Consider the following 13,325-nt stretch of genomic DNA (forward strand, 5'->3'; position numbering starts at 1 on the left):
GATTTCTGAAATTGTACAGCTTTTCTATGTACGATCTGAAAAATTGAATGTGGAGCAGAGCGGATGTTTCCACCAAGCCATGGCAGAAAAGGAAACTTTTAAGAGTGGGACCATTGGCGAAGGAGGTGCCAAGGTCTATAAATAGCTACATCAATTCCAAAGAAAGGAGGCTGGTCTGAAGAGACATTGATAGAGAATTCGCGGTAGGCTGGTCTGAAGAGACATTGATAGAGAATTCGTGGTAGGCTGGTCTCAAGAGACATTGATAGAGAATTCGTGGTAGGCTGGTTCCTCAAGGAGACATGATATAAAGAATTCGTGGTAGCTGGTCTTAAGAGACATTGATAGAGAATTTCGCGGATAGGATGGTCTGAAGAGACATTGATAGAGAATTTCGCGGTAGGCGGGTCTGAAGAGACATTGATAGAGAATCGCGATAGGCGGGCTGAAGAGAATGTAGAGAAAATCTGGGAGAACGATTGAGACAAGTTCGAAAGGAAGTCTCAAGAGCCAGAAATTCTTTCACAATCCGAAGAGTAGCTCTGTGCAAAGATCATCTCTACCAGGGAAACTATCCTGAGAAGGAAGTTCCACCACATCTTCTCCTACACGTCGACAAGATAAATCGTCTCCGATCGGATCTGTGTCAAGACATTGACATGCTTTCCTTATTTGTTCACACTTTTTATTCATCAACTGTTGTTCATTTCTAATCCTTCATTCATTATCTATAATAAACGCTTTATCCTTATCTTTTAATATCATTATCATATTCATCTTCATCTCCCTGTTCTCAAGCATCCATTCATTGTCCATTTCCTTCATCATGTGTGAACTAATTTTCCCACAGGTAAGGGGAAGGATTAAGCGAGTAAGTTAATCCTTGTTGAAGAAATCAGCTAAGTTTAGCTAACGCATGCTCAACGACATATTCACCTGTGAGAGCAAGAAGTGAAGATGTTAATCCATCTCTCGGAAAGAAGGTTGATAGAATGCGTTAATGATGCTTGTATTATGAAGTGGAAAATATGGATGATATGCGTTTGATGGAATTGCGTTGTGCACTCAAGTTTCCCCCAGCGGAATTCAAGTGTAAATTCCTTTGAGTTTCCTGGTTAAGTCCAGGGTCGATATAGGGACTTGTTTGAAAATATATTGCGTTTGGTAATTTGATGAAAACTTTGCGGTAACCATGTAAATAAATAAGTGTTGGGTTTGTTGTTGCATATTGATGAAAAGGAAATAAATAAAGGTGGCGGATTTAAGAAAAGATAGTTGCGTTGATAGATGCAATGAGTATGCGATGAATGGGTTGAGAGAAGATCTGTAGCATAGTGTCACTTGGGAATGTGTCAGACTATGCGATCATGTTACAACCATGCACAGCAAGTAATTTTCCAATGTAAATGCGATGCTCCTAAATCTAGGACGCATGTGTTGAATGCAAAATGTCCATAGAGCTCATCCCTAAGTCTCTACTCTTGTCATATGCGATGATGCAAAATTCATGAAAGCAAGGTGACCGCATACAATCATATCCTATCTCTAGGATGCATGCGATGTGTTGATAACAAATAGTGCTCATTCCTAAGCGTCTATCTCTCGTTTATGCGTTCTAATTTGGCTCTTCCGAGTCTAGATTCTAACCTGACCTTCCCAAGTCTAGATCCTGTCCTTAGACTACCCTCCTGAGTATCTCTAATGGATGAATGAAGCGTACATAAACAAGATAATCGCAAAGAATGAAGATTCCCTAGTTATGCTAGCTAAATACTTCTCGACCCATTCAACTATTTTAGCTACTCATGCGTGAATAACAGAGTGTGAACAAATATAGAGAAATAAATTCCATTCTTATAAATGAGTTGAGTACAAAATGTCAATAGAAGTTAAAGGTAGAGAGCCTAGTAACAATTCCTTGCTGACCGATGCTTTTTACACTGAAATCTCTATTCTGATCTAAAGATGATCTTGCTTCCACAGGCATCAGTCCTCTCTCTGTCCTTGGAGCTTCCGACGCTCTCCCAAACTTACCAGAACGATCTACCGGTATAACTTCTTCCCTCGTGTTCGCTTTAAAATGAAAGAAAACTAAGAACACAGACATGCGACTTGTGGAACAAAAGATTGTAAAAACTGTGAATCCCTTTTCTGAAGAATGCACTTGGTATTTATAGAGCATCCATGGTGAAAGGCGACTTCTCTCTCCTAGTGTTACAGATGGTACAACTTTAATTCCTGACTGATGCGCTGAATAATTGTCACCAATAAGCTGAATGTACTTTGTGACCATTATCGACTATCGACTTAATTTGGATTTGACTGTCATCAGCTTTCTGTCTCATCGTTCTTAATTATCCTTTCACCGGGATGCGCCCACTATGTTGTGCTGACCAAGTTGCGGCAATTCTTCTCGGGCGAATGTTTACGAGCACGATCAATGCAAAGCCTTGCGGTGAAGTTGCGCTTGACCGATGATTTCCTTATCGCAATCTTGCATTGTGTTAACACATATTCTGCACAAAAATACAAAGATCAACTGTTCTAATGTGCTGAACGCATGCGACCGTAATATCATAGAATTTATGCTTAATGGACGCAATTTAACATATTTCATCAACGTAATCCAACATTGTTTAAGAACTTAGCACTATGATAACGTGTATTTCTGCCCGTTATCAGTTAACTAAAGCAAGAAGTATTTCTAGAGATGGAAACAACCTTGCATTTGCAACATTCATCCCTGATTCACCGCAGAGATATGGGAACGTGGTCGATCACTGAGAGGTGTAAGCCAAGGGAAAGAGGAACCTTAGTTGTGTCCTAAACAAGATTGACGAACTTGCGATGTTCTTTCCCCCAACCCATTCTCTTTCTACTACATTTCACAAGACTTGCTATCACATTCCATCAGATAGTTGAACATCTTCACAGTTGTTTGTTTGTTTATTTATTTACTTGTCACCGCATTTTACTTTTCCAATACAATTCATTATTATTTTGTTTTCGGTCACATATATCATGTTAATATCGCATTGATCATCGCAATCCCCGTGTTCGATCTCAGATCTTTCTGAAAAACTTGCGGTGGAATTATACTTGGTTCTAGCACAAGAAAACTTGTGACACGCATGTACTACATGAATGCATCTAAGCAGCATCACACACATTATTTTAGAATGTAGTATCACATTTATTATCGAGAAGCGTGATTTAGCAACGCATATCACCATCATCATCACACACACACCAACATCCATCACCATCATCCATACTAATCTTTGTGGCGGCATTGTATTACATTACGTTCCGTCCGCCGCAATTTTAATTTCATTTCAATAAGTTTTTGGCGCCGTTGCTGGGGATTGGCAATTTTAGTGTTGAATATTTTTGTGATATTTTGTAGGACAGATTTCTGGCGTACAGTCTGTTTAAGCGAAGAGCAGAATGATGATGCATGAGTACTGGAACAGAGCCGGAATTCAATGTCGACCCAGAGATCGAGAGAACCTTTCATAGAAGAGCATGCCAAAACGTACTAGACACAGGAGAAATATGGAAAACAACAATGAGAGGCCCGAGGGGAATCAAGGAATTAATCGGCCATCGCAAGACCCAGTCTTTCTGGCCGCTGACCGCAACATTCCCATGAGAAACTATGCAGCTTCTAATCTATACGACTTCTCTCCGGGTATCGCAAAGCCTACAATAGAGAAGAATGCAAGATTTGAAATTAAGCCTGTCATGCTCCAAATGATTCAGAATGCAGGGTAGTTTGGAGGTTTACAAGGAGAGGACCTGCATGCACATCTGACCAGTTTTGTAGAGATATGCAACACATTCTCCATCCTTGGCATGACTCTAGAAGGCATAAGATTATATCTTTTTCCGTACACACTTAGAGATGAAACAAAGAGGTGGGCTCATTTGTTGGAGCCAAATGAGATAAATTCGTGGGATCAATTGGTTGAAAGGTTTATGAAGAAAATTTTCCCTCCCACTGACAACGCAAGAAGACGACGGGAAATGTTAAATTTTTAGCAAATAGAAAACGAAAATCTAAGCACTGCATGGTGCGATTTCGACAATTGGTGAAAAACTGTCCGCATATCGAGATTCCCGATTGCGTCCTCATGGAGACTTTTTATAATGGCCTAGATAGAGCGACATAAGCAGTTGCAGATGCCTCCGCAACAGGAGGGTTTATGGATAAAACGTACACTGAAGCAAAATTCATCTTAGACCACATCTCACGAAATACAGATGATTGGGTAGATGACGGGTATGGAGGAAGAGGCCCAGAACGAAGGAAAGCAGAAAGCACCATTGTACCAGTGGATATAATGACCACACTGGCATCCCAGATGGCCATAGTCACCTTGCTCCTCTAAATAATGGTTATAAATCAAGGAAATCTCTCTCTCAGAGTGTAGTGCATCCCAGATGGCCCAGAACGAAGGAAAGCAGTAAGCTGTATACAATGCGAAGAGGGTCACTCAGTGGAAATCTGCCCATCAAATCAACAGGCAATATACTCTATCCATAATAACCCATTCAACAACACGTACAACCCAGGTTAGAGGAATCATCCTAAATTCAATTGGGGAGGGAACAACAACCAAAGGGACTAGAGAAACATGCAGACCAATCATTCCGAGAATAGAGGCAATCCTCTAGTTTTTCATCACCAGAGTCAAGGCCAGAGTAACTATCAGAACAGGTAACCATATAACCAACCATCTTCATCTAACACCTCATCCAATACCTCGTCCTTGGAAGCACTACTTAAAAAATAGAAAAGTACAAGGTAATCATGCAATTGCAAGCATCCTCCATTAGGAATTTGGAGGTACAGGTCAGACAGCTTGTGACCGAACTTAAAAACAAAACACCTGGTACGCTGCCCAACAGCTCGGAAGCACCTGGATCAAGTGGGAAGGAGCAATGTCAAGCAGTGACATTGAGAAGCGGTAGAAAGGCGATCCCCGTGCCAACAGTACCAGAATCAGTAGAACGAGTAAAAGAAGCAATCACCAATAATGACCACTCGATTATGAATAGCAGAACCACCAGTTTGGAAGCAACTACCATTACGCAGAATGAATCTTCACAGAACCCAGAACCAAAGTCAACGTAAACTGCATCCCTAAGAACACAAGAAGTGAGGGACCTCAAAGAATAGTCAAACGATCAAGAAATACGGTGGGATCCTCCACATTCCCATTTAGGTTGAAAAAGAAAGATGATAGTAAACAATTCAAGAGGTTCCTGGATGTTCTCCGGCAGCTACATATCAACATTCCCCTAGTAGAAGCGTTGGAACAGATGCCCAGCTATGTGAAGTTCCTCAAAGATATACTCGCCAATAAGAGAAAGATCGGGGAAAATGAAACCATCGCACTAACGTATGAGTGTAGTGCGCTCTTCCAGAATAATATCCCTAAGAAAATGAAAGATCCAGGGAGTTTCACATTGCCATCTCAATTGGGGGGAAAGAAGTCGGAAATGCGCTCTGTGACTTAGGGGCAAGTATCAACCTGATGCCCTTATTGATCTTCAAGAATTTAAACATTGACAATGCAAGGCCCACCACAATCACGTTGCAGTTGGCTAAAAGGTCAATAACGCATCCAGAGGGCAAGATAAAAGACGTACTTGTGAAAGTGGACAAATTCATCTTCCCAACTGACTTCATTATATTGGACTATGAAGCTGACACTAAGGTGCCGATCATATTGGGTCACCCGTTTCTCGCAACAGGGCACGTGCTGATCAACGTACAAAAAGGAGAACTCACTATAAGAGTTTGCAATTAGCAAGCGAAGTTCAACATTCTCAATGCGTTGAAATACCCAGATGATATGGAAAACTGCTAGTATCTTGGAGAACTGCAGGAAGAACAATGGCATGAGTTTCAGGAAGAAACGGAAGAAGAAGACTTTGAGGTTGGCATAATGTTGGAGGAGAGTTGCGCCGCAATACAGACTGACCAAGATTTTGAATCGATAAAGTTATCTGAATGATCAACACAACGAACTAACCCATCCTTGGAAGAACCACCCGTGTTGGAGTTGAAGGCGCTACCAGTGCACCTCAAATATGTTTATTTAGGAGGCATGACATTCTACCTGTCATAATCTCTGCCTCGCTGAGCAAAGAAAATGAGGAAGCACTTATTCAGATCCTTAAGAAATACGAAAAATCCTTGGGATGGACCTTAGCAGACATTCGAGGGATCAGTCCCTCGTATCACATGCATAAGATTCATCTTGAAGAGGGAAAAACAGGATCCGTAGAGAGGCACGCCATCTAAACCCTGCCATGAGGGAGGTTGTCAAGAAAGAAATTGTGAAGTGGCTTGATGTAGGTGTCATTTACCCCATATCTGATAGAAGCTGGGTAAACCCAGTACAGTGAGTTCCAAAGATAGGGGGTATGACAGTCGTTACCAACAGTAAGAATGAATTAATTCCAACCAGAACAACTACGGGGTGGAGGATATGCAAGGATTATCGTAAGCTAAATTTGGCCATAAAGAAGGACCATTTCCTACTCCCGTTTATTAATCAAATGTTGGATCGACTTGTAAGGAATGAATTATTTTTATTTCTTGACGGCTATTCAGGGTACAACCAGATCGCGATTGCGCCGGAAGATCAAGACAAGACAACGTTCACGTGCCCTTTCGGTACATTTGCATTCCGTCACATGCCATTTGGACTCTGTAATGCACCAGACACCTTTCAAAGGTGTATGATTGCCATCTTCTCAGATTTCTTGGAAGAGTCAGTCGAGGTGTTCATGGATGACTTTTCGGTTTTTGGCAAAACCTATGAATCTTTTTTATCAAAATTGGAAAAAGTTTTGAAGAGATGCGTTGAAACAAATTTGGTTTTGAACTGGGAGAAAATCCATTTTATGGTAGAAGAAGGAATAGTGCTGGGTCACAAGATATCGAAGGCAGAATTGGAAGTGGATCAAGCAAAAATTGACGCAATATCCAAGTTACCACCACCAATCAATGTGAAAACACTTAGGGGTTTTCTGGGACATGTGGGGTTTTATCGAAGATTCATTCGCAACTTTTCTCAAATCGCAAGACCCTTAAGTGCGCTCCTCGAGATTAATCGTGAATATGATTTTAATGATGTATTCACTGAAGCGTTCCACATGTTGAGAAATGCGCTCATCATTGCACCTATTCTGGTTGCTCCTGACTGGACGCAACTATTTACGCTGATGTGCGACGCAAGTGGATATGCAGTGGGGGCAGTCTTGAGTCAGCGGAAAGACATAGTTTTGCATCCTATATATTATGCTAGTAAGACGCTGAATGATTCGCAAGAAAATTATACAACCACAGAAAAAAAAATGTTCGCAGTGGTGTTTGCCCCAGAGAAATTTTGACAGTACTTGATTGGATCGAACGTGGTGGTGTATACGGATCACTCTGTGATCAAATACCTCATGACGAAAAAGGTTGCAAAACCAAGACTGATTAGATGGGTACTACTCCTACAAGAATTTGACCTAGAAATCAACGATCGGAAGGACATTGATAACCAAGTCGCAGATCATTTATCACGTTTAGAAAATTGCGAGGTTCAGAAGAGAGAGAAAAAGATTGAAGAGAGATTCTCCGACGAGCACTTTATGATGGTATGCTTTAACGTCCTATGGTATACGGATATTGTAAACTTCATAGTTTGTGGCCAAGTACCTGAAGACTGTTCATACCAACAGAAGAAGAGGTTGAGACATGAGGTTAAGTTTTACTTCTGGGATCATCCATTACTGTATCGACTCAGACCTTATCATATTCTGCGTCGATGCATTCCTGAGCATGAAACCAAGAAAATTTTAGAACTTTTTCATGAGTCCCATTATGGAGGACATTTTGGGGGGCATCGAACCACCGCAAAAGTTCTGCAGAGCGGCTATTTTTGGACAACGCTATTCAAGGATGCCCACACCCATGTTGTGCAATGCGACAAGTGCCAGAGAACAGAGAACATGTCCAGACGGGACGAAATGCCTTAGACTTCGATCTCAGAAATTGAACTATTTGACATATGGGGAATCGACTTCATGGGCCCATTTTCGCCTTCAGAGGTCATCAATATATTTTGGTTGTGGTTGATTATGTTTCAAAGTGGGTTGGGGCCATTGCATGTGCTAGAAATGATGTGGCCACGGTGGCAAAATTTCCAAGAAAAACATCTTTACGCGATATGGGACGTCCCGTGCATTAATTAGCGATGAAGGCATGCATTTCATCAACCGCATCATCATCAACCTATTGATCAAATTTAATGTCAGCTATAGGGTCGCAACTACTTATCACCCACAAACTAATGGGCAGGCAGAAATCTCCAATCGAGAAATCAAGACCATCTTGGAAAAGGTAGTCAGTACCTCCAGGAAAGATTGGTCCTGTCTCTTATACACATCTAGATGTGTATAAGAGACAGATCTTGGAAAAGGTAGTCAGTACCTCCAGGAAAGATTGGTTGCCTAAGCTTGATGAAGCACTGTGGACATATAGAACTGCCTTTAAAACTCCAATCGATATGTCCCCATATGCCCTGTTCTTCGGAAAAGCTTGCCATCTGCCTCTCGAGCTGAAACACAAGGCAATGTGGGCAATCAAAAAGCTAAATTTTGATCTGACAAGTGCGGGAGAAGTCCAGAAGTTGCAGTTGAACGAGTTGGTCGAATGACACATGAACGCCTATAAAAATGCCAAACTCTACAAAGAACGAACTAAGAAATGGCATGACGACTGCATAAGCAAGAGGATATTCTTCGTGGGTCAACAAGTACTCTTATTTAATGCACGTTTACAATTGTTTCTAAGAAAGTTGAAGTCCCGCTGGTCTGGGCCATTCTGAATCAAGACTATCTTCCCCCATGGCGCAATGGAGTTAACAAATGAGGATGGAAACAACGCATTCAAAGTCAATGGTCAACGAATTAAACCCTACTATGGGGGTAACGAGGAATGAAGCAAGGAGATCAACGACTTAGGCAAGCAAGACTGATCGCTTGAGGGGATGCATTTGCGGTAACATTGAAAACCCTTTTTCAAACAACATCCATATCAACTATCTTTACTACTTGATTTACCATTTTATTATTGCTTTAGTGAATTAGTTTCCCTGCCTATTTGAGTTAATTTCCATTTCAGTCTTTGATTGCGTTGACTTTAATTTACTGTTGAATGAATGATTTAAGTGAACATCGCAATGTCTTATCATTATGGTTTTGGGACAGGCGTTGTGATGTTGGTGATACAATGCGTCAGGTATGTATTGCATCGACGGGTGTATTTTGCGTTATTAGATATATATTGCGCCTATCCTCCAAATATGCATTGCGTTGACGAATATGTTGTGTTGGTAGAAATACATTGCACCCGTCCTCCGAAAATGCATTGCATTGATGGATGTGTTGCATAAATAGACATACATTGCGCCTGTCCTTCGAAAATAATAAAAAAAATGATAAAATATTTTTGAAGAAGGTAATCGAACAATCGTTTCAACTCCTGAGGTGAATTATTACATAGCAGACAAAAGGATGTCCTTTCCTGCTATGTCATAATGGGAGGGGTACAACAGGCTTTTTGGATTACCAAAGCCTGCCAGATACCGATTGCGTTGAGCCCATCAAGGCCCAACCTATAAACCCCCCTGCCCGTTTGGAGTTCATTTGATTCTTTTCGCGAAAACCCTACCAAAAACTCTTTGCATACCTTGATCGTTGTCCGCTCTTTCTTCCGAGAAAAGAAAAATTACCATCTTCTTTCCCTTCACCAAACTCATGGCCGGACAGTCGTCACATTCCTCTTCCCAACCATCATCCCTTTCTTAAGCCCCTGTCATCGCACGGGAGGCAGCTTTCCTCGCCGCCAGCCGCTGCCTCGCTGCCTAGCCCAAGCCAACACCTAAAATCGCCAGAAAACCCAGGCGAAAGCCCTTTGTGTCCGCAACACCGTCTATCCACCGAGAGGGGCTGAGCACGGAGAGTGCCCTTGCCACAAGACCTGAGGTGGCGCTCCCATTACCTTTAACCGAGAGTGAACAGAAGAAAAAAGATGATAAGGAGGTGTTTGGAAGCATTCTGATTCATTTAGAGAAGGACGAGGGGTTGCGGCAGGCAGGAGTAGTAAACTAACCCCGGCTGTCGGAGGATGAGTTAGCTTTACCTTTGTAGAGGATGGCCCTCACCATCTCGGATCCTAAGAAGACTACCCCAACAGACTCCAATGAGGGACCCATAAGGACTATTCTGGAGGTTATGGAGGCAAGAAGGCGGACGGAAAAGTCTGAAGGAGAGAAGAGTCGAAGAGAAATAGGCAGAGGAAGATGAAGTTGCCCGGTTGGAGAAAGAAAAAAAATGAAAAGCAGAGAAGTGAGAGAAAGCAATGCAGGCGAGAAGAAAAACGCCTGAGAAAAGAGGAAGAGTAGAGGAAAAGGACAGAAAGCATGGATTTTAACAGAGAATTAACCACCACAAGGGTGAAAGTGGGAGTGTCAGCGTAATTTGAACCAGCAATGCAACAACAAGCTTCATGGCTGCATCCTAGACTAGTTACGTCAGAGGCTCAACTCCGTGGTTCGGACGACAAGGAAGATCCTGACATCTCCCCACTAATGTGGCATCGCAAGAAGAATGCACTACAAGGATCCACGAGAGACCCAACAATCCATGAACGCATAGAGAAGGAGAAGGAAGAAAGAAGAAGAAAGTTAAAGGAGAAGGAAGAAAAAATGGCAAGGGCACGCCAAATCATCGCCCTGGCTGATTTGGCCAAACAACTTCATCATGAGAAGGTTTGCCATGCCAACATAAGGGCAGAAGAAGAAGAGAAGAGAAGGCTCGAGGATGAGCAGCGCATTACGCTCACCTCTGAGAATTTTGAAAAAGAAATGAGAGAAGAAGAGGAGGCGGAGAAGAAAGAAAATGAGGAAAAAGAGTTGCGTCGCAAAGCCAACATTCAGCGCACCGGAGAGATAGAAAGAAAAGAAAAGGAAGAATGAGAATTGGAAAAGTAAGAGCAACTCAAGGAATGGGAACACATTCAAAGACAAAAATCCTGCCTTGCGTCTACTCAAGAAAAAGGTAAAGTGAAAGTGGAAAGCAGCAAGCTTGCGTCGGCAAGGAGGCACCCAAAAACCAAGAAGGAAAACGATGATTTATTGATGGAAATGGGCTTCTTTCCTACGCTGGTGCCACTACCATATCTTATCATCAGCATTGTGGTGAAGCATGGGTGGGAGACTTTCTGCCAATGCCCATCCATAGTTATTCCAATGGTAGTAAAGGCCTTTTACCACGGCCAGCTCCACGACACTGAAGATGCATTGATCGTTGACGGGAGGGTAGTGCCATTCAATGCGGAGGATATCAATCAGCTTTACCAGTTGAAAAATTTCCCAAAAGCATCGGGTAACAAATTGATTGATGATCCTACCAAAGAGGATATGGAGGATGCGCTAAAAACACTGACGCAACCAGGAACCAAGTGGACGGTGTCTTTAACCGGCATCAAAACCCTCGCCTTCAACCGTCTGCTGCCTAAAGCACACCTTTGGGTCTACTTGCTGAAGAGATGGCTCATTCTGATGTCGCATGATAAAACCATTTCAAGGGATAGAGTCATGGTCGCATACTGCATTGCGCGCGACATTCCAATTGATGTGGGCCAGCTCCTTGCGAAGCGAATCAGAGATTATGTAGGCCGCGTCAGGGGCTAGTACTTCTTTCCATGGACGGTCTCTAGCCTATGCCTATCTGTGGGCGCGAGCATTGAAGAAGAACCCATGTCAGAAGTCCACGACCTCATCAGCATGAAAATCCTAAGAGTCCTTCTCAAGGATTCGCCGTATTGCCTCAGCCTCCACCGAAGTGGCCCCTCATCGAATTGAATGCACTGCAACCACCTAGACCCAAGAAACGGCACCATAATGACAAAGGAAAGAAAACAATCTAAGGAACTGCATCGCATCAGGAAGTCAATTTACCCTTAGATCCCTTACCCTTAGTCATCCGTCCACCCAGTCCAACAACTGAGCTCCTTTCCCCTCTTCCCAAGCAATTTACAAACCTCCTCCTTGCGCCCGACTCCAACCCTGCATCCCCAACAGCATCCATCAACCATCCATCTCCACCCGACTTTTCCCCTCAAACATTGTCACATGTTGATGAACCACGCGGTTTGGGAGCAGACCCTTCCGCTCAGCCCCAAATCGATGCAGGTGAGATATCAACGGCGCCACCCCCCACTGCATTCATAGCTGCTACCCTCGAAGACATGCGGGGCTTCTTGTCATAAGAACTATTTTTTTTCTGCCATACTTTGATGGAGTTGCGAGAGAGCAACGCAGAGCTACGTCAGGCGATGATAAACATTCAACGCAACATCCTTAGCCTTCGCCTGAATCAGAGACAGATGTCCAAATGCAACCACGAGTACTTTAATTTCTTGACCGCATATTTGCATGGTCCCTTGGTGCCTCAACATCTACAGCAGCATCTGTTCTTTCAAGAAGTGCCGCAAGGAGCTCCTCTGCAACGCCCTCCTCACCACGGGCCCTTGCCGCAAAGTTAAATTTGGGGGTGTACCACCTTCTCTTTCACATTTTTGAATTCTTTTTGCGGTCATTCCAATTTTTTGTATATAGCTATACCTTTGTATTCTCCTGTACATGCTTACAATTTTTGTGTTTGCGATCATTATAATTCTTTGTTTACTTAGACAATTTTTATATACATTGAGTGATTATTCTTTCCTTATGTCTTTGCCTTTTTATTTATATCATCCTTTGTCAATTTATTGCAGTAATTCCTTTCTTTTATTTTGCGTTGTTTATTTGCGCTGCCATGACGAGTATTATGCGTGACCTTAGTGCAATTTCTTTGTATATTGCATTTTCTACCTAACACTTAGACAATTCATCACAATAGTTTCCACTTTACCTTCCCTATCACAAGACTCTGCTCAAAACTTCTTTTCAAATTTAGACTAAGTGTTTGTTTTCTGTCCAAAACAACACAATGAGGACAAGCAAGGAACCAAACACCGCTCTTCGTATGACGCCATATAGAATTGGTTAGAACGAAAAAAGTTGATCAAATGCGTCGAAGCCAATCTCCGTAAACAAACCATTGCCCGGCAAAACAGGGATGTCCAAAAAGTCTTTATGTAGGAAAATAGGTAAGTGCATGCGATGATCGCTCGAAGACAAAAGAGCAACGTTCGACTACCGAATGTGACGGTCGATTCGAGGAACAAAAAATAATAGTATATTGCACGCTGGCGG

The 13,325-nt window shown here is 42.5% G+C and overlaps 1 protein-coding gene across 1 annotated transcript; it reads left to right on the forward strand.

The window, feature by feature from the left end:
• Positions 1 to 4,813: 4,813 nt before the first annotated feature.
• Positions 4,814 to 6,023, forward strand: LOC120073556. The gene is made up of 4 exons (XM_039026387.1): positions 4,814 to 5,133; positions 5,229 to 5,514; positions 5,607 to 5,777; positions 5,895 to 6,023. The coding sequence occupies exons 1-4, from the start codon at positions 4,814 to 4,816 to the stop codon at positions 6,021 to 6,023; spliced, it is 906 nt and encodes a 301-aa protein (XP_038882315.1).
• The last annotated feature ends 7,302 nt before the right edge of the window (positions 6,024 to 13,325 follow it).

This window comes from Benincasa hispida, chromosome 3 (assembly GCF_009727055.1).
Source record: "Benincasa hispida cultivar B227 chromosome 3, ASM972705v1, whole genome shotgun sequence".
Taxonomy (NCBI): domain Eukaryota; kingdom Viridiplantae; phylum Streptophyta; class Magnoliopsida; order Cucurbitales; family Cucurbitaceae; genus Benincasa; species Benincasa hispida.

What these genes read in the sequence shown, in the direction of transcription:
- LOC120073556 (XM_039026387.1), top strand. Translation starts at nt 4,814, where the DNA reads ATGCAATTGCAAGCATCCTCCATTAGGAATTTGGAGGTACAGGTCAGA. An exon ending in AGAAGTCGGAAATGCGCTCT is followed by an intron (nt 5,515 to 5,606) that starts GTGACTTAGGGG and finishes ATCACGTTGCAG; the next exon opens with TTGGCTAAAAGGTCAATAAC. An exon ending in CAGGGCACGTGCTGATCAAC is followed by an intron (nt 5,778 to 5,894) that starts GTACAAAAAGGA and finishes GGAGAACTGCAG; the next exon opens with GAAGAACAATGGCATGAGTT.